The 16695-nt window shown below is 56.7% G+C and overlaps 1 protein-coding gene across 5 annotated transcripts in view; it reads left to right on the top strand.

Moving 5' to 3' along the window:
- Positions 1-16695, top strand: part of Otof (otoferlin) — an 85516-nt gene that overhangs the window by 67248 nt on the left and 1573 nt on the right. For 2 of the 5 annotated variants that reach the window (XM_048353612.1, XM_048353614.1), the window contains 31 exons: positions 107-330; positions 792-900; positions 1286-1466; positions 1540-1660; positions 1938-2038; positions 2155-2245; positions 2390-2506; positions 2748-2900; positions 3127-3316; positions 3424-3548; positions 3785-3919; positions 4871-5032; positions 5212-5331; positions 5799-5960; positions 6066-6228; positions 6766-6836; positions 7774-7803; positions 8168-8299; positions 8617-8683; positions 9475-9611; positions 9687-9821; positions 10057-10194; positions 10480-10607; positions 10691-10861; positions 11370-11530; positions 12156-12298; positions 12611-12699; positions 14065-14163; positions 14249-14490; positions 15057-15235; positions 15321-15421. In XM_048353612.1, coding sequence (XP_048209569.1) covers positions 107-330; positions 792-900; positions 1286-1466; positions 1540-1660; positions 1938-2038; positions 2155-2245; positions 2390-2506; positions 2748-2900; positions 3127-3316; positions 3424-3548; positions 3785-3919; positions 4871-5032; positions 5212-5331; positions 5799-5960; positions 6066-6228; positions 6766-6836; positions 7774-7803; positions 8168-8299; positions 8617-8683; positions 9475-9611; positions 9687-9821; positions 10057-10194; positions 10480-10607; positions 10691-10861; positions 11370-11530; positions 12156-12298; positions 12611-12699; positions 14065-14163; positions 14249-14490; positions 15057-15235; positions 15321-15421 — 4177 coding nt within the window. Of the gene's footprint in view, positions 1-106; positions 331-791; positions 901-1285; positions 1467-1539; positions 1661-1937; positions 2039-2154; positions 2246-2389; positions 2507-2747; positions 2901-3126; positions 3317-3423; positions 3549-3784; positions 3920-4870; positions 5033-5211; positions 5332-5798; positions 5961-6065; positions 6229-6705; positions 6837-7773; positions 7804-8167; positions 8300-8616; positions 8684-9474; positions 9612-9686; positions 9822-10056; positions 10195-10479; positions 10608-10690; positions 10862-11369; positions 11531-12155; positions 12299-12610; positions 12700-14064; positions 14164-14248; positions 14491-15056; positions 15236-15320; positions 15422-15871; positions 16075-16695 lie in introns of those variants that run through there. The other 3 variants (XM_048353609.1, XM_048353613.1, XM_048353610.1) reach the window with 3 other exon arrangements.

Raw genomic sequence — 16695 nt, forward strand, 5'->3', positions numbered from 1 at the left:
GCTCTGCAATCTGAAGGTGCTATGGCGTGGAGCATCCCAGAGATCCCTTCACCCTGAATGAGCACAGGCCATCCCACAGTCCCTCCTGCCTCTCCCCACCCTGCAGGCTTCCTGCCCACCCTGGGCCCTGCCTGGGTGAACATGTACGGCTCCACACGCAACTACACGCTGCTGGATGAACACCAAGACCTGAACGAGGGCCTGGGGGAAGGTGTGTCCTTCCGCGCCCGCCTCATGCTGGGCCTGGCTGTGGAGATTCTGGACACCTCCAACCCTGAACTCACCAGTTCCACAGAGGTGCAGGTGGAGCAGGCCACCCCTGTCTCAGAGGTGAGGCCCAGAGCTGGGCTGTCCCCAGGACTCCCATTCTGAGTGGCAGTGGAGTTCTGAGCATTTGCCAGGCCAGACCTCCCTAGGGAGCAGAGGCCCTACTCTGACCTCTGTCCTCGGCTACTGTCTGCCTGCGTCCTGCCCAAATGCCCCACAGTGGTACCAGCTCCCAAGATGGTGCCTCACCTCTGCCTTCCTCCTGAACACGGCAGTGCTGTGTGTTCAGGGCTAAGCCTTCTACTAGGAATACCTAAACGGATGGCCTAGTCCCAAGGCTTGGGCAGGTCACCCCCAGCCATCCCAGTAGAGGATCCCAGCTCCCCAAAGGGCCTGTATGTCCCCCCCAAAGGGCCTGTCTGATCCCAGTCCCCCAAAGGGCTTGAGTGTTCTGCATCAATAGGCCTGGCCTCGCCCATCAGCCCACTCATGTTTAGGGCTGGTTTAAACCATCTTCCCCACAGAGCTGCACAGGGAAGATGGAAGAATTCTTTCTATTTGGAGCCTTCTTAGAGGCCTCAATGATCGACCGGAGAAATGGAGACAAGCCAGTCACCTTTGAGGTGACCATAGGCAAGTACTTGGCTCATGCAAGGGGTCTTCACATGTTGGGGCCCCAGCCTCTGAGGACTTGGCAGGGCTGACCTCTTTCCCTGAACTCTGGGTCTGCCTGGGTACATTCCTGTCACTCCACCCACAAAGATGGCTTCCTCTGGAGCATGGAGAAGGAAGGAATGGAGAGATCTTAGGGGTAGGGAGAAGGCAGCAGTGGGGATCCAGGCCATATCCTGGGGGTTTGGGGCTCAGAAATCACCCAGGCTTTCAGTGAGACTTCACAGAGGTGGGGCTGCTCTTCTGAGCCCCATTCTGACTTGGCCTCAATACCTGGATTGAATAGTAGACAAGGCCCGTTGGGGAAAGGACTCTAGGCTCTCTGACACCCCGTTCTGTGCCCCAGGCAACTATGGGAATGAAGTGGACGGCCTCGCGAGACCCCAGCGGCCTCGGCCCCGGAAGGAGCCCGGGGACGAGGAAGAAGTGGACCTGATCCAGAACTCCAGTGATGACGAGGGTGACGACAGCGGGGACCTGGCCTCTGTGTCCTCCACACCCCCCATGAGGCCCCAGATCACTGACAGGTGGGCCACACCCACACCCCAGCCCCCAAGGCCTTGGCCTTCCCGGCCCTCAACCTCCCCTGCATCCCCATAGGAACTACTTCCACCTGCCCTACCTGGAGCGCAAGCCCTGCATCTACATCAAGAGCTGGTGGCCCGACCAGCGCCGCCGCCTCTACAATGCCAACATCATGGACCACATTGCTGACAAGCTGGTCAGGGCCAGGCTGGGGTTCTGGAGGGATGGGGTGTCCGTCAGGAGGCTTGTCTTGGGTAGGGCGGGGACTGCAGGAAGGCCCCGGCAGGACCACCATACCCAGTCAAAGGATCCACCACAGAATCCGAGGATTTGATCGCTTCCTTGTGATAAATGGGGAATGGCCCTAGAGAAAAAGGTTCCAGATCCTTCCTTCCCTCTAGGAATGGAGAGGGGACACCTAGGGAGTAGGGGAGGGTCATGGCCCAGCCTGCACCCTCACTCCTGGTTTACAGGAAGAAGGCCTGAATGATGTGCAGGAAATGATCAAAACAGAGAAGTCCTACCCGGAGCGCCGGCTGCGGGGTGTGCTGGAGGAGCTCAGCTGTGGCTGCCAGTGAGAGGGGGGAGGGAGGAGGGGAGAGGAGAGGAGGGGGAGGGGGGTTTCCTAGCTTGGGCTGGGCAGAGGAGGTGCCCCCCCTCCCCCCAGCTAAGCCCTGTCTCCATTCCCAGCCGCTTCCTCTCCCTCGCTGACAAGGACCAGGGCCACTCATCCCACACCAGGCTGGACCGGGAGCGCCTCAAGTCCTGCATGAGGGAGCTGGTGAGGACGCAGCTGGACCCTGAGATTGAAGAGGGGGTTTGCTGGTGACCAGGGGACATTTACTCTGGGATCCGAATCTCCTAAACAGTGGCCTAGGTGGCCCCCGGCCCGTAGCTGACTGAGACTTGGTACCCTTCCCTACAGGAAAGCATGGGGCAGCAGGCGAAGAGCCTGCGTGCTCAGGTGAAACGGCACACAGTACGGGACAAGCTGAGGCTGTGCCAGAACTTCCTGCAGAAGCTGCGCTTCCTGGCAGATGAGGTGGGAGCACAGGGGCAGGGCAGCATAGGCAGGGGCTGGCCAGACCCCCAGGTGGCCTCTCCTGCTCCAGTGGCACTGGGCTCAGAGCTGAGGGGGGTGGGGAGGGAGTCTCAATCAAGAGACTCTTTCTCCCAGGCTCCCTGTTCCTTCTCTAGGCCTGACCCTCGGTGACCAAATAGACTCGGGGCCACCTGGGAAGGCTAGATCTCCCTGACCTGTGCCCCCTCGGTCCTGCCCCCAGCCCCAACACAGCATCCCGGATGTCTTCATCTGGATGATGAATAACAACAAGCGAATCGCCTACGCCCGGGTGCCTTCCAAAGATTTGCTCTTCTCCATCGTGGAGGAGGAACTGGGCAAGGACTGTGCCAAGGTCAAGACCCTCTTCCTCAAGGTGCTAAGCGGCCCTGCGCTGTGGGGTAGAGCCCTTAACTAGCATGGTGTTCAGAGGATTGGAGCCCACCCTGGCCATCCCCACCCCCACCCCCAGATCTCCCAGCCCAGCCCAGCTCGGTGGGATGGCTGTGAAGGGTCAGGCACAGCTCTGACCTCCATGAGCCCCTTGGCCCTCCCCCACCTGTGCACCCTGGGGTTCCCGGTGACCCCAAGCCTGTCTCCAGCTGCCAGGGAAGCGGGGCTTCGGCTCAGCAGGTTGGACGGTGCAGGCCAAGCTAGAGCTCTACCTGTGGCTGGGCCTCAGTAAGCAGCGAAAGGACTTCCTGTGTGGCCTGCCTTGCGGCTTTGAGGAAGTCAAGGCAGCCCAGGGCCTGGGCCTGCACTCCTTCCCGCCCGTCAGCCTGGTCTATACCAGTGAGTAAGGCCTCCTGGGCCTCGACCAGCTGCTCTGCCCCAGGTACACCCCCAGGAGGGTCTAAGGGTCTGCCTGCTACCACGCCTCAACCCACTCTTCCCCACAGAGAAGCAGGCCTTCCAACTCCGAGCCCACATGTACCAAGCCCGCAGCCTCTTTGCTGCTGACAGCAGCGGTCTCTCTGACCCCTTTGCCCGGGTCTTCTTCATCAATCAGAGCCAGTGCACCGAGGTGAGGACCTGGCAGGGAAGAGCCTCTGCCTTTGGAAATACTGGGAGGCCTTTAAAGGGACAAAGACCTTGGCTTCAACCAGATCTCTACCCACAAGGCAGAAAAGACAGGCAGGGCACTGGAGGCAGACCCCCTTAAAAGTCAGAGATCCCTGGGTTCCCTGGGACCCCTAACTAGGAGTATGCGTTCCCCACCACCACCACCCCTTGCTCCCTATTTTCCACCCCATGCTGCAGGTGCTGAATGAGACACTGTGTCCCACTTGGGACCAGATGTTGGTATTTGACAACCTGGAGCTGTATGGCGAGGCTCATGAGTTGCGGGACGATCCCCCCATCATCGTCATTGAAATCTATGACCAGGACGCCATGGTACGAGTGAACATTCCCATCAAGGACCCCCTAGCAGCATTACATCTGCCCTGGCTCCCTACCCAACAACCTGCACAGAAGTTCTGTTAACCACCTGTCCAGCTACTCCTAGACCAGTGCTTTGTGGGAAACTAAGAGTCTGGGCTGCTGACCTAGCCCTGCAGGTGCCTCCTCCTCCTGCCCACTACAACCTGAACCTTTCCCACATTGTGGGGCTCAGGGGCTTGGAGCTGGGTCAGGATGTCCCCGCCTCCTGCACAGGCATGTTGTACCCAGTGTCTTCAGGACATGGGCCAGCAGTGCTGTCACCAACCTCTGCCCCAGAAGGCCCGACTTCCCACCCACACCAGGCACAATCTATGAGAGCCACAAGGAGTAGGGAGGGAGGATGGAGGTAAGCCTGCCCAGGGTTAGCCACCAACCTTTCCTAAAACAAATTAGTCCAGTTGTTGGGGTGACTAAAAGCTCTAGACTAGAAGCAGGGGGCCCTGATTTCCTGTTCTGAGTCCTGGTTCTGTCATGCACTGGCTGGCTTTGACCATGCAGTTAGTGGTTTGATTTGCCCCCATAAGAGAGAGATCAAGCTGGGCTCTGGGGGCTCACACCTGTAATCCTAGCTACTCAGGAGACTGAGGTCTGAGGATCATAATTGGAAGCCAGCTGGGGCAGAAAAGTCCCTGTGAGATTCTGATCTCCAATTAGCCACTCAAAAAATGGGAAGTAGAGCTATGGCTCAAAGTGGTAGAGCACTAGCCTTGAACAAAAGAGCTCAGGGACAGCACCCAGGCCCTGAGTTCAGGCAAGAAAGAGAAAGGGAGAGGGAGAGAAAGAAGAGAGAGAGAGAGAGAGAGAGAGAGAGAGAGAGAGAGAGAGAGAGAGAGAGAGAGAGATCAGAGTGTTAACATTTTGGCAAACAAGGTTCAAAACCATCTGACTTGTTGGTTGTGTTAGGGCAAAGCTGATTTCATGGGCCGGACCTTCGCCAAGCCCTTAGTGAAGATGGCGGACGAAGCATACTGCCCACCCCGCTTCCCACCCCAGCTGGAATACTATCAGATCTACCGTGGCAATGCCACAGCTGGAGACCTGTTGGCTGCCTTTGAGCTTCTGCAGGTGGGCCATGGGGAGGGGGCCTTGTGCATCAGCACCTCTCCCCCATCCCCACTGAACTGGGAGCAAGGTCTCAGGGAACTGGGGTCCTCTAGCTTTCCTGTCTCCCCGGATCTCATGGCAAACAGGGTCCCTCTTCCTGGGCTCCTCAGTGTGTGACCTATGACACCCCAACCCCCTAGGTTGGACCATCAGGGAAAGCTGACCTACCTCCCATCAATGGCCCAGTGGACCTGGACCGAGGGCCCATCATGCCCGTGCCTGTGGGCATCCGGCCTGTGCTCAGCAAGTACCGTGTGGAGGTAGGTGGGGCCCTGCGTGCCTCCCCCTGTGTCCTCTCTCCCACTTCCTGTGCCCCTCACTTTCCCTCCACCCCAGGGCCCCTGTGCACATGCCACCCTGCGTGGGGAAATCCTTCGGCTTCCTTAGCCCACTCCTGAATTTCAGGAGGGGAAGTGACTCCACCAAGGTCACTGCAGGAGCCAGCAGCAGACTCAGGCTCCCCGCACTGGCTAGGCCCTGTCTTGATCTCACGGAGTGACCACACTGTATCCGGGACTATCCCTAAATCTCTTGTCTTCTCTGATCCCCCTGCTCCCCTACACCCACCCTCACCCAAAGACCTCATCTCCTCTCCTGGCACCTCCCCTGCCCAGTGGAGTCTGCCCTTCCCCTCTGCCCACCCACTGCCTGGGTCTTTCCCAGGTGGCCCTGCCCGGCCAGCACTGGCTGGCTCCCTCCACTGAGTGCCCCCCCCACCCTCTCCAAGGTGCTGTTCTGGGGGCTGCGGGACCTGAAACGAGTCAACCTGGCTCAGGTAGACCGGCCACGGGTGGACATCGAGTGTGCAGGGAAGGGGGTACAGTCATCACTGATCCACAATTACAAGAAGAACCCCAACTTCAGCACCCTGGTCAAGTGGTTTGAAGTGGTGAGTGCCGGCCCAGGCAGAAGTAGATAGGGCTGGGTGTGGTGTGACTTGGTGCTCCCCTGACCTCTCCCCTGAGACTCAAGCTGGGTGCCCCATCACCCCCAGGACCTCCCAGAGAATGAGCTACTGCACCCGCCCTTAAACATCCGTGTGGTGGACTGCAGGGCGTTCGGCCGCTACACCCTGGTGGGCTCTCACGCTGTCAGCTCTCTGCGGCGCTTCATCTATCGGCCCCCTGATCGCTCAGCTCCCAACTGGAACACCACGGGTAGGGCCGCACCCACAGCCCAGACCTGGCTCCCCCTGCTCCCCAGAGGGTTCGGGCTCACAGTTCAGTGCAAGCAGCCACAGATTCCCTGGGGGCCATCCCTGTGAGCTTGTAGGAAGGGGGCAAGAAAGCAGACTCCCGTTCTGGGCACCAAAAAGGGTTGCCCAGGGCTGCTCCTTTCTCCAGAGCCAGCGAGGCCAGCGCTGGACAGGCTCCGCAAAGGCTGAAGGCGGGCGACCCCCTCTGGGGAAGACCTAGCCCTCCTTCTCACCTCCCTCCAGGGCTCTGCTGTCTGCCTCCCTCTCCCCTGCCAGTGGCTCACTCTTCTCTCTAGCTCATTTTCTCCCTCCTTGCAACTGGCCTTTCTCTTCCTTTAGAAAGCTCTAGAATCAGCTTTAGGCTCCCACTCTGCCTGTTTCCCTGACTCTCACTATGCCTTTGCTCCTCCTCTGTCCGTCTGTTTGTCTGTCTGTCCAGTCAGGCTTCTCCGGGGCTGCCATGTGCTGTGCAATGGGGGCCCCTCCTCTCACCCCACAGGGGAGGTTGTGGTGAGCATGGAACCTGAGGTGCCTGTGAAGAAGCTGGAGACCATGGTGAAGCTGGACGCGGTAAGGCCGGTGGGTCAGTCCTGTGCCAGCCAGGAACACACACGTGCGTGTAACAACACATCACAAGCCAGGCCCATGCACCCCGCGAGAACCAAGTGGTTATTGTGGGCCCACACACCCTGTGTACACAACTCATTCTGACACTCTCAGGTGCATGTGTGCATGCATGTGTGTGCATGTGCACAAGACAGAGCACTGCCAGTTGTGTGTGTGTGTGTGTGTGTGTGTGTGTGTGTGTGTGGCCACTTCATCTGCCTTGGTGAGGGAGAAAGAATAAAGTGAAGTCAGCCACGTTTACAAACATCGCTGTCCTCACACCCATCCTGATCTCGCTCAGCAACCCTGCTTATTCAAGTCACTTCCCGTCTCCAGGTTGTTGGAGTTCTGCTTTGTGAGTGTGTGTGTGTGTGTGTGTGTGTGTGTGTGTGTGTACATGCACAATGCATTTGGGTACTAGGGCTTCAACTCAGGGCGTGGTGCTTTTTTAACTTAAGGCTGGTGCTCTACCATTTGAGCCACAACTCCACTTCTGGCTTTTTTTGTGTGATTAATTGGAGATAACAGTCTTATCAACTTTCCAGCTCCAACCTCATATCTCAGCTTCCTGAGTAGCTAGGGTTACAAATGTGAGCTATCAACACCATCCCTTACCTACAGACTCGGTGGTGCCTACCTTAATCACTTGTCAAAGCCCCCTGGTGATTCTAGTGGGCAGCCTTCCCTCTGTAGCGAGCCTGCAGAAATGTCAACAGCAGCCTAGAAGCAGACCTTGGCAACCTCACCAGGCAGCACGCGGTGATCTTGTCAGCATGCAATGGGCATCCATCCCTGCACGCTTCCTGATAGCTCCAACCTTGCCCACACCCTCTCTGGGCTGGGCCACTGCCTGCTCTATCAGTGGCTAATCCTGTTCTGTCTCCTTGGTCCCCCTCTGTAGAACTCTGATGCTGTCATCAAAGTGGATGTGGTGAGTGCAAGGACTGTGCGAAAGCCTTGGGGTGAGACAACCCCACCCTGGAGTCAGTCATCAAGCCAGAGACCCCAGTCCTGGGACTTAGTGATCCCCTATCCCTGAGCGCCAATACTGCCTTGGCCAGTGGCTCATGTGGGCGGGTCATGGACCTCACAGGGGGGGCCTGGCTTCCTCCTCCACAGAACAAAGCCCTGCCCCCTTTGACAGTGGTGGCCCCATAGAGCATCCATTGTGGAGCCCAGGGCCTTCCCAGAGCGGAGGATCAAGTCCATGGGGGAGGACTCGGGATTCCTCAGGGCTCTAGGGAAGTGCAGGGAGTTGAGGAGTCTCCAGCACTATAGGCCTGGCCAACCCTCAGGCTGAGGATGAAAAGGAGAAGAAGAAGAAAAAAAAGAAGGGTACCTCAGAAGAGCCGGAGGAAGAGGAGCCGGATGAGAGCATGCTGGATTGGTGGTCCAAGTACTTCTCCTCCATCGACACTATGAAGGAGGTGAGGCCTGGGAGGGCCTGGGGCTGAGAAGGAATGGAGTCCCCACTCATACCCTCCTCTCCAGATCCTTCTCCACAGCCCTCATCCAGAGCTGGCCCCTCCTGCTCACACTCCTAAAGTCCCCACTCAAAATTCACTTCCTTGGAGCTGGTGGTCCAGTCCACCTTCCGTGTCACTGTGCCAGGTGCCGTGGCCGCCCAGGGATAGGAGGCCATGGCTGGCAGAATGAATGTGTGATAGATACTTAGGGCACCATGTGATCCCAACAGCAAAGCAAGGCCCTGGGGAGTGAGGGAGGCCACTTTGTCTTTTGGCAGCAACTTCGGCAACAAGAGGCCTCTGGGACTGATTTGGAAGAGAAGGAGGAAATGGACAACAATGAGGGTGAGCCTTGGGCCCTGGCTCTCTCTGTTCCCCTCCCTGGCCCTAGACTGGGTTTCTGGGATCAGGTAAAAGCTTAAATATAGAACTGCTTCTAACCCTGACCAGCCTGCTCAGCAACCGAGCAATAGACAGATGTTTAGAGGTGCACAGCTGAAATGGATCTCCCAACTCACCCCACTCATCAGCTTCCAAACTTTTTCCCACGGAACAATATAAACAGCTACTCTGGAGAAGAAAGGGTTCTGTGGGCCAATCAGTTCAAGAAATGCTGGCTTAAACAGATTCCTTTAGTGTAGGACTTCTCAGAGCCTTTAATATGCAGATCCATCTCTAAAAGGAAGATACCATATACACTGCTTCTCCAACTTATTCCACTAATACCCTTTCTCCTAAAGATCCCATCACCACCTACATCTGGTGTTGCATGGATATGGTTTGGAAGATGCTAATGCATGGTGATCTTGTTAATACGGTGGACAAGTAGAGTGTGGCTAGATGGAACAGAACACGGGCCAGCGTCAGCCAGCGTCAGCACCATGAGAGGCCTTCTACCTCTAGACCTGGCTCCTTCCCTGGCCTGCTCTGCTGAAGGGCAGGCAGCAGTATGCACCTGCACTCCCAGGCAGACCCACTGTCTGTGTCTCACAGTGCGCGTGCACGGTGCACACTATGCATTGAGACTTGGAAGTTGAAGAGTCATAAAGCTGAGTCCTGAACTTTGGTGGTCTGGTCATTTGGGCCTCACCTCCTCCGAAGTTGACTGGAGTCTCATTGCTGCTCCCTGTCAACAGGCCAGAAGGGGCCAATGAAGGGCAAAGAGAAGGCCAGGGCTGCCAAAGAGGAGAAAAAGAAGAGAGCCCAGAACCCTGGCCCCAGCCAAGGACCCGAGACCACTGAAAAGAAGAAACCCAAAATCGATGAGCTCAAGGTGAGGGTCTGGGAGGTGGCAGAGGGGGCAGGATGAAAGCCCGTGGACATCACTAGAGGCACTGGTCTGGCTCAGGTGTACCCCAAGGAACTAGAGGCGGAGTTCGACAACTTTGAAGACTGGCTGCACACCTTCAACCTGCTTCGAGGCAAGACGGGGGATGATGAGGACAGCTCCACTGAGGAGGAACGTATCGTGGGCAGGTTCAAGGTCAGATGGAGTACAACCCAACCTCCTGCTGCCTCCCAACCACCTCATGTTGCTGTCCCCTCTGCACACCCCCCCCCGCCCCCTGCCCCACCCGCTGCTCCCACCAAGGATCTGACAGCTAGCTGGAGGGTTAAAAACCTGTCTAGGCCTTCCAGAAACTAGCTCTTAGCTCGTTTCATCATCCTGCTTGCCCTCAGTTCAGAACCTGCCACCTGACCCAGCTCGCCTTCCGCAGGGCTCCCTGTGTGTGTACAAAGTGCCACTCCCAGACGACGTGGCCCGGGAAGCCGGCTATGACCCCACCTACGGCATGTTCCAGAGCCTCCCAAGCAATGACCCCATCAACGTGCTGGTCCGCGTCTATGTGGTCCGGGTGAGACTTCCTTCACACACACCCCACCGGCCTCCGGGGAGAGGGGTGGGGGGTGGTCTCTGGAAGCAGGTGAAGATCAACAGTATGAGGTAGGGAGGAGATCTAGGCTGGTTCCCGCCTTCTAGAGAAGGAAATGAAGGCCCACACAGTGATAGCAACTTATCTAGGGACACACAGCATGGCTCCAGGGCTCTTGTCCCCACCTCTCAACACCAAGGGCCTCTCAGGGACAGGATGAGACCCTTGGGAGTCTGCTCAGCACCCACCCACCCCACCCCACCACAGGCCACTGACCTACACCCAGCTGACATCAATGGCAAAGCTGACCCATACATCGCCATTCGGCTAGGCAAGACCGACATCCGAGACAAGGAGAACTACATCTCCAAGCAGCTCAACCCTGTGTTTGGGAAGTAAGCCTCACCTCCCCAGACCAGACCCTGCTCACCCACCCTCCACCCCAACCTTCAACCACTCTCTAACCTGCACCCGCCAGGTCCTTCGACATCGAGGCCTCTTTCCCCATGGAATCCATGCTGACAGTGGCTGTGTATGACTGGGACCTGGTGGGCACCGACGACCTCATTGGAGAAACCAAGATAGACCTGGAGAACCGCTTCTACAGCAAGCACCGGGCCACCTGTGGCATCGCCCAGACCTACTCCATGTGCGAGGGCTGGGCATGTGGGGGTGGGCGTGACCAGAAGAGGGAGGGACTGGCGAGGGGGCGGGGCACCTGCTTGCAACCTTGATTTTAGGACAAGATTCAAAACAGTGATTGAGTTAGATGGACTTATCGTTTCAGGCCCCAGTCATTTCTTCTCCTGACTAGGCTCTGGGCACAGCCTATTCCAAGGCAAAGAAAGGGCCGGAGAATTTTAGGACAGAGAAGAGGCAGGACAAGGAAAGCAAGGGGCAGGAAGCAGAAAGATTGAGTCCTCTGGGGAGCATGGCCAGCATTCACTATTTACAGGCTTACCCTCTCTAGTTACCTATGCCTTCATGGAAGCTTTTGAAAAAGCCAGAAAAACCACATGGTGGTTTTGGTTCTTGTGTCCCGAAGCAGGACAGCCTTTAACAGCCCACCTGCTGCCCTGGGCAACAGCTGATTGTAGAGAGGCTGGTACCCGGGGTAACCCCTCCAGACCCCCTCAAGCCTGTGGCCCCTCCCCCAGACACGGCTACAATATCTGGAGGGACCCCATGAAGCCCAGCCAGATACTGACCCGCCTCTGCAAAGAAGGCAAAGTGGATGGCCCCCACTTTGGACCCCCTGGAAGAGTGAAGGTGGCCAACCGTGTCTTCACTGGGCCCTCGGAGATCGAGGATGAGAATGGTAACTTTCAGAAGCCACCCCCCCCCTTCAAAAACCAAAGGGACCTGTAGGCCCAGCCTGGGCCCTCCTTAGCACGGACCTTAGTGACTTTCTGCCCCACACCTCAGGGCTCCCTCCTGTCTACCCAGTTGCTGCTCTTCTGCCCACCCTACATCCCAGTTGCCCACACACTGCCTTCTCTCCTCACTTCATCCCTGTGGAGTGGGCGATTACTCCCATTCTGCAGATAAGCACACTGAGATCCAGCAAGTCCCAGGGGAAGGCATCGGCCCAGATCCCTCTGGCTCCGATCCTCTCCCATAAGGCACTTCCCAGATTCCCAGGAGGTAATCTACACTAGGGAACTTGGCCTTCTCCCAGTGCTGGGATAGAAGTGGGTTATCCCCTCCCCGTCACCTCTCACAGTGGGATCCTCTGCTCAGCCTCCCCAAGCAGGGGGAACCAAAGGAACAGACTTCTGTGGGCCATGGGCCAACTGAGACCTTGGACAAGATACTCCTCCCTCTGTGCCTCAGTCTCCCCAATAGTAAAATGGAAGTGGGCAGATGAGGGCTCAGAGCTTTGTGCCCGTAAAGCCGAGCACACGGAAAGCCCATGTGTGCGGCTGATCCAGTACCACCCACAGGTCAGAAGAAGCCCACAGAGGAGCACGTGGCTCTGTCTGCCCTGAGGCATTGGGAAGACATCCCCCGAGTGGGCTGCCGCCTGGTGCCGGAACACGTGGAGACCAGGCCATTGCTCAACCCTGATAAACCAGGCATTGAGCAGGTAATGCCTACCCAGCCGGGTGGAGGGGTTCTCAACCTGGGCCCTAAAAGTAGAAATGCTGTTGGCTACATTCCTGAGAACCCATCCAGCCTGTCCCACCAAAGTCTATTTTATTGGCAAATGTCTCTTCTCTGAGTGAGTTACATTAGCAAAATGTCTCTCTTGGAAGTCATGATCAGCTACTAGTGGCACCATAGGAATTCCTGGCATCCAAAGATGGACATTGATGATTTGAGTCCTTAGTAGATGTAGGCAAAGTCCTTAGTAGACGTGGACAAAAAGAAAACTCTACCACACCCCTCTCTTTCTCAGGGCCGCCTGGAGCTATGGGTAGACATGTTTCCCATGGACATGCCAGCCCCGGGGACACCTCTGGACATCTCCCCCAGGAAGCCCAAGAAGTGAGCTGCTAAGGGTCTGAACTGTCCCCTTCCACCCTACCCCATCTGCTCCGGTCCTTCCTTGGAAGGCGCATGCCCAGATGACCTGGGTCAGTTCTAGTCCCTAGGCCCACGGTGTGGCCAAGCCTTCTAGGGGAAAGCAGACCATGCTTCGCCATCAGTTGCCAGGCCTGTACTGGGTGGGTCCCCATTTGCTGAAGTGGCATCAAACTCTTCCCTCTATCAGTCGTGACCGAGATGAGCCACACCTTAGCACACCCTACACATCTGCTCTCATAAAGACGAGTCCATGTGAAGACACGCTCTTCCACACCCTTCTATGATCACACACAGTACTTCCAGAAACAGACACACACATACACACACACACACACACACACACACACACACACACAGAGCAAGGGGTGATGGGGAGGAAGGAGCTCTGAGTGAGGAGCCATGCTATCTGCCTCTCCTGATGGACTCTAGCTGGACCACTTTTCCACTGGGGTCCTTTCTCAGGTTTCTCCCCTCTGTAGTTGGGAGGACAGAGTTGTCAGCTCTGATAACTTCAGTGCTTGGATCCAAGAAGCCATTTTTCTTGTTTTCATGCTCCAATATTTCCATCTTGGAAGTCTTGATGATTTTGTTTTTTAACCAGGGGCCCTTCTTTACCATTTTGCGTGGGATGCAGCCAGCTAGTTCTGCCTGAACTAAGAAGCCTAAGGCCATGAGCCTGCTATTTCCGAACCTATCAGTAGGGGGCAACCAAACTCAACTGTCCAGCATGTTGTCTGTGCCTGTAACTCCAGAGAACTACCACCTTTTTTAGTTCCCAGACCTTTTTCGTAGTGACTCATCCTACTAATGGCTGAAACAGTAACTGCCTCATTTATAATTTCAATTAAACCTCAAGGGGAAAACATTCTTTAGGAACAAGGACATAAAGGCAAATAGAATTCATAGACTTTAGGCCACCTGACTTCACTATAGAAGTTCCCCTGGTACTAGAGCAGAACTTCTGCCTTAAGACACATAAACGGTGTACCCAACACTAAAGCCTGGAGGCAGCCGTTACCACCCCAGCAGCCAGGACTTTCCCCTCTGCAAGCCCCATCCTTAGCTGCTTTGTCCAGAAGCATGCTCGGGTCCTTCTTCCAGCCAGACTAGCTGTCCCCGAAGCCAAAGCATTGTGGGCTTGGGTCTGACAGTCTTGTTCACCTTAGGTCCAGGGGGCAGACCCCTAGCTGTCCTCTAGCCCTCTACCAACTCCAGTCCCCAGGTCTCCCCTCACTACCCCATCTCCAGCCCCCTTAACTGTCCCAGCCCCAGGATCTGGAACAATACCCAACCCAATCTACGGATCCGTGTTCTTGTCCCGTGCAGGTACGAGCTGCGGGTCATCGTGTGGAACACAGACGAGGTGGTTCTGGAGGATGACGATTTCTTCACTGGGGAGAAATCCAGTGACATTTTTGTGCGAGGGTGGGTGATGAAGAAAGAAGGGGAGGCCGGGTAGGAGGAGGCCCCCAGGTGTCACCGCAGATCTGGAGTGTGCGTTGTCCAGCAGGTGGCTAAAGGGTCAGCAGGAGGACAAGCAGGACACAGACGTCCACTACCACTCCCTCACTGGTGAGGGCAACTTCAACTGGCGCTACCTGTTCCCCTTTGACTACCTGGCGGCAGAGGAGAAGATCGTCATCTCTAAGAAGGAGTCCATGTTCTCCTGGGATGAGACAGAGTACAAGATCCCTGCACGGCTCACCCTGCAGATCTGGGATGCTGACCACTTCTCTGCTGATGACTTCCTGGGTGCAGAGTGGGGCAGGAGCCAAGGGGGAGCAAAACTGAGGGGCTGGGGTGGGGAGGGGCAAGGGTCCCTGTGCAGGTGTAGACCCTACTTAGTCTTCAGAGTCAGAAATACCAGATAGGGGGTCCTGCCCACCCAGGCCCTCCCTGGAGCAGAGGTCCTCAATGTCATAACTGGGACAAGGGTTTTCTGGGGACACTGAGGAGGAGAAAATGCTGTTGGGGGTGGGGAGGCTCAAGAATACTCCCTAAGGGAATCAGATTTCCCTGGACCACAGATGTCACTTCTGTACCCCCAAATTCCCCTCCCCCAAACCCTTACCTTCATGTGCAAGCTTGTGAGATGCACAGAGAGCTGTGCCAGCACGGGGCTAGCAGGGTGGTAGACAGGAGAGACACCCCTCTCCCCTGCTCCCCACCAGGCTAAGGAAGGGCCTTAGAAGGGGAAGAGCGTGTGAGACAGAGGGACAGGAAAGTGCTAGGGCATCTATACCCAGCCAACCATGTGCCAAGGCAGCCAGCGATACTCCTGCCAGGGTCACCCAGGTCTGACTCTCAGCTTGCCACAGGGGCCATCGAGCTGGACCTGAACCGGTTCCCCCGCGGTGCAAAGACAGCCAAGCAGTGCACCATGGAGATGGCCACGGGGGAAGTGGATGTGCCCCTGGTTTCCATCTTCAAGCAGAAGCGTGTCAAAGGCTGGTGGCCCCTCCTGGCCCGCGATGAGAATGATGAGTTTGAGCTCACGGTGGGTGGGTACAACCTTCTGCCTGGGCCGTGCTGGGGTGCTCAGGCTGGCCCCAGGCACTGGACTTCCCTGTGCTTTTCTGCAGGGCAAAGTGGAGGCTGAGCTGCACTTACTGACAGCAGAGGAGGCAGAGAAGAATCCAGTAGGCCTGGCCCGAAATGAGCCTGACCCCTTAGAGAAACCCAAGTGAGTGTCCTATGTGCAAGGTGCCCAGCCACCCTGCCTCATGGTGTGGAGGGGGCAGGGAAGGGGGCCAGGCCTTCTGATCTTCTCCCCAGGCACCCTCTCTGTCCTTTCCTGGGCCACAGTTGCACCGGAGGGAAGCCCCCTCCCCTCCCCGCTCATCCTTGAATCTCGCCTCCATTCTCTGAACCAGAGGAGAGACGGTGTGCATAGGAAGGGGGTCCTTCCCCCAGGAAAGGCCCCACACAGCGCTTCATAGTGTGTATAAGATCAAGAGCTCCCACTGGTGACATTAGGGCCCCAGCCCACCTAGATGGCCCTGGAGGTGCCTGAATTCCGCACAGTCAGCCCATGGGCTTTCTTTCCCATCAGCTGCGGGGCCTCTTACCACACCGGGCCCCCTGCCCTCCTGTCCTTTCTCTGTGTTCTCCCTACTCTTCCCCGGTGCTCTAGCCGGCCCGACACGAGCTTCATCTGGTTCTTGAATCCTCTCAAGTCAGCCCGCTACTTCCTGTGGCACACCTACCGCTGGCTACTGCTCAAACTGCTGCTGCTCGTGCTGCTGCTCCTCCTGCTCGCCCTGTTCCTCTACTCTCTGCCGGGCTACCTGGCCAAGAAGATCCTCGGGGCCTGAGCCCCTCAGCCTTCCGGGTCTGGTACTTTCCCCTTCCACCTCTGGATCAAAGGCTGGCCAACATGTACAACACCCATGCACACAGCAGAAGCACGTGCATGTGCACATACACATGCGCGCATGCACGCACATAGCACAAATCCAAAAGCTCACTCAAATATACACAACAACTCTTAAGCTTTCAAAGAGGAATCAGAGATCCTCAGAACGAGAAATGGCTATTTGCCATGTTTACCTTGGCTAGAAAGGTAAGCTAAGCGACTAACCCAAGGCCACCTCACAAATTAGGACAGAGCCGGGACTCTAACCTAGATGCCAAATGGCCAACCTCAGGTCCCACAAACACAATGCTTCCCCTCCCAGCCCCACCCCTCCTAGATTTAAATCATTGGCAGAAGGAAGCTGAGATGTAGGTAAGGAAAGGAGACGTGTCTAGCCAGCTCCTGTCAGCGGGAACTGTTATGCCCTCATAGAGTCATCACACTCGAACCAAACATTGAGTGCCCAATCTAGGCTGAGCAGCACTGCGCAGACCCAGCTCGCCATGGCCTCTCGCCTGGTTATCTCACCAGCCACCAGCCCCAGGAAGTAGGAACTACCACCAACCCATTTCCGCTGGGGAGGTGTGGGGGGAGGCCACATC

Source organism: Perognathus longimembris, chromosome 8, assembly GCF_023159225.1.
Source record: "Perognathus longimembris pacificus isolate PPM17 chromosome 8, ASM2315922v1, whole genome shotgun sequence".
Lineage (NCBI taxonomy): Eukaryota > Metazoa > Chordata > Mammalia > Rodentia > Heteromyidae > Perognathus > Perognathus longimembris.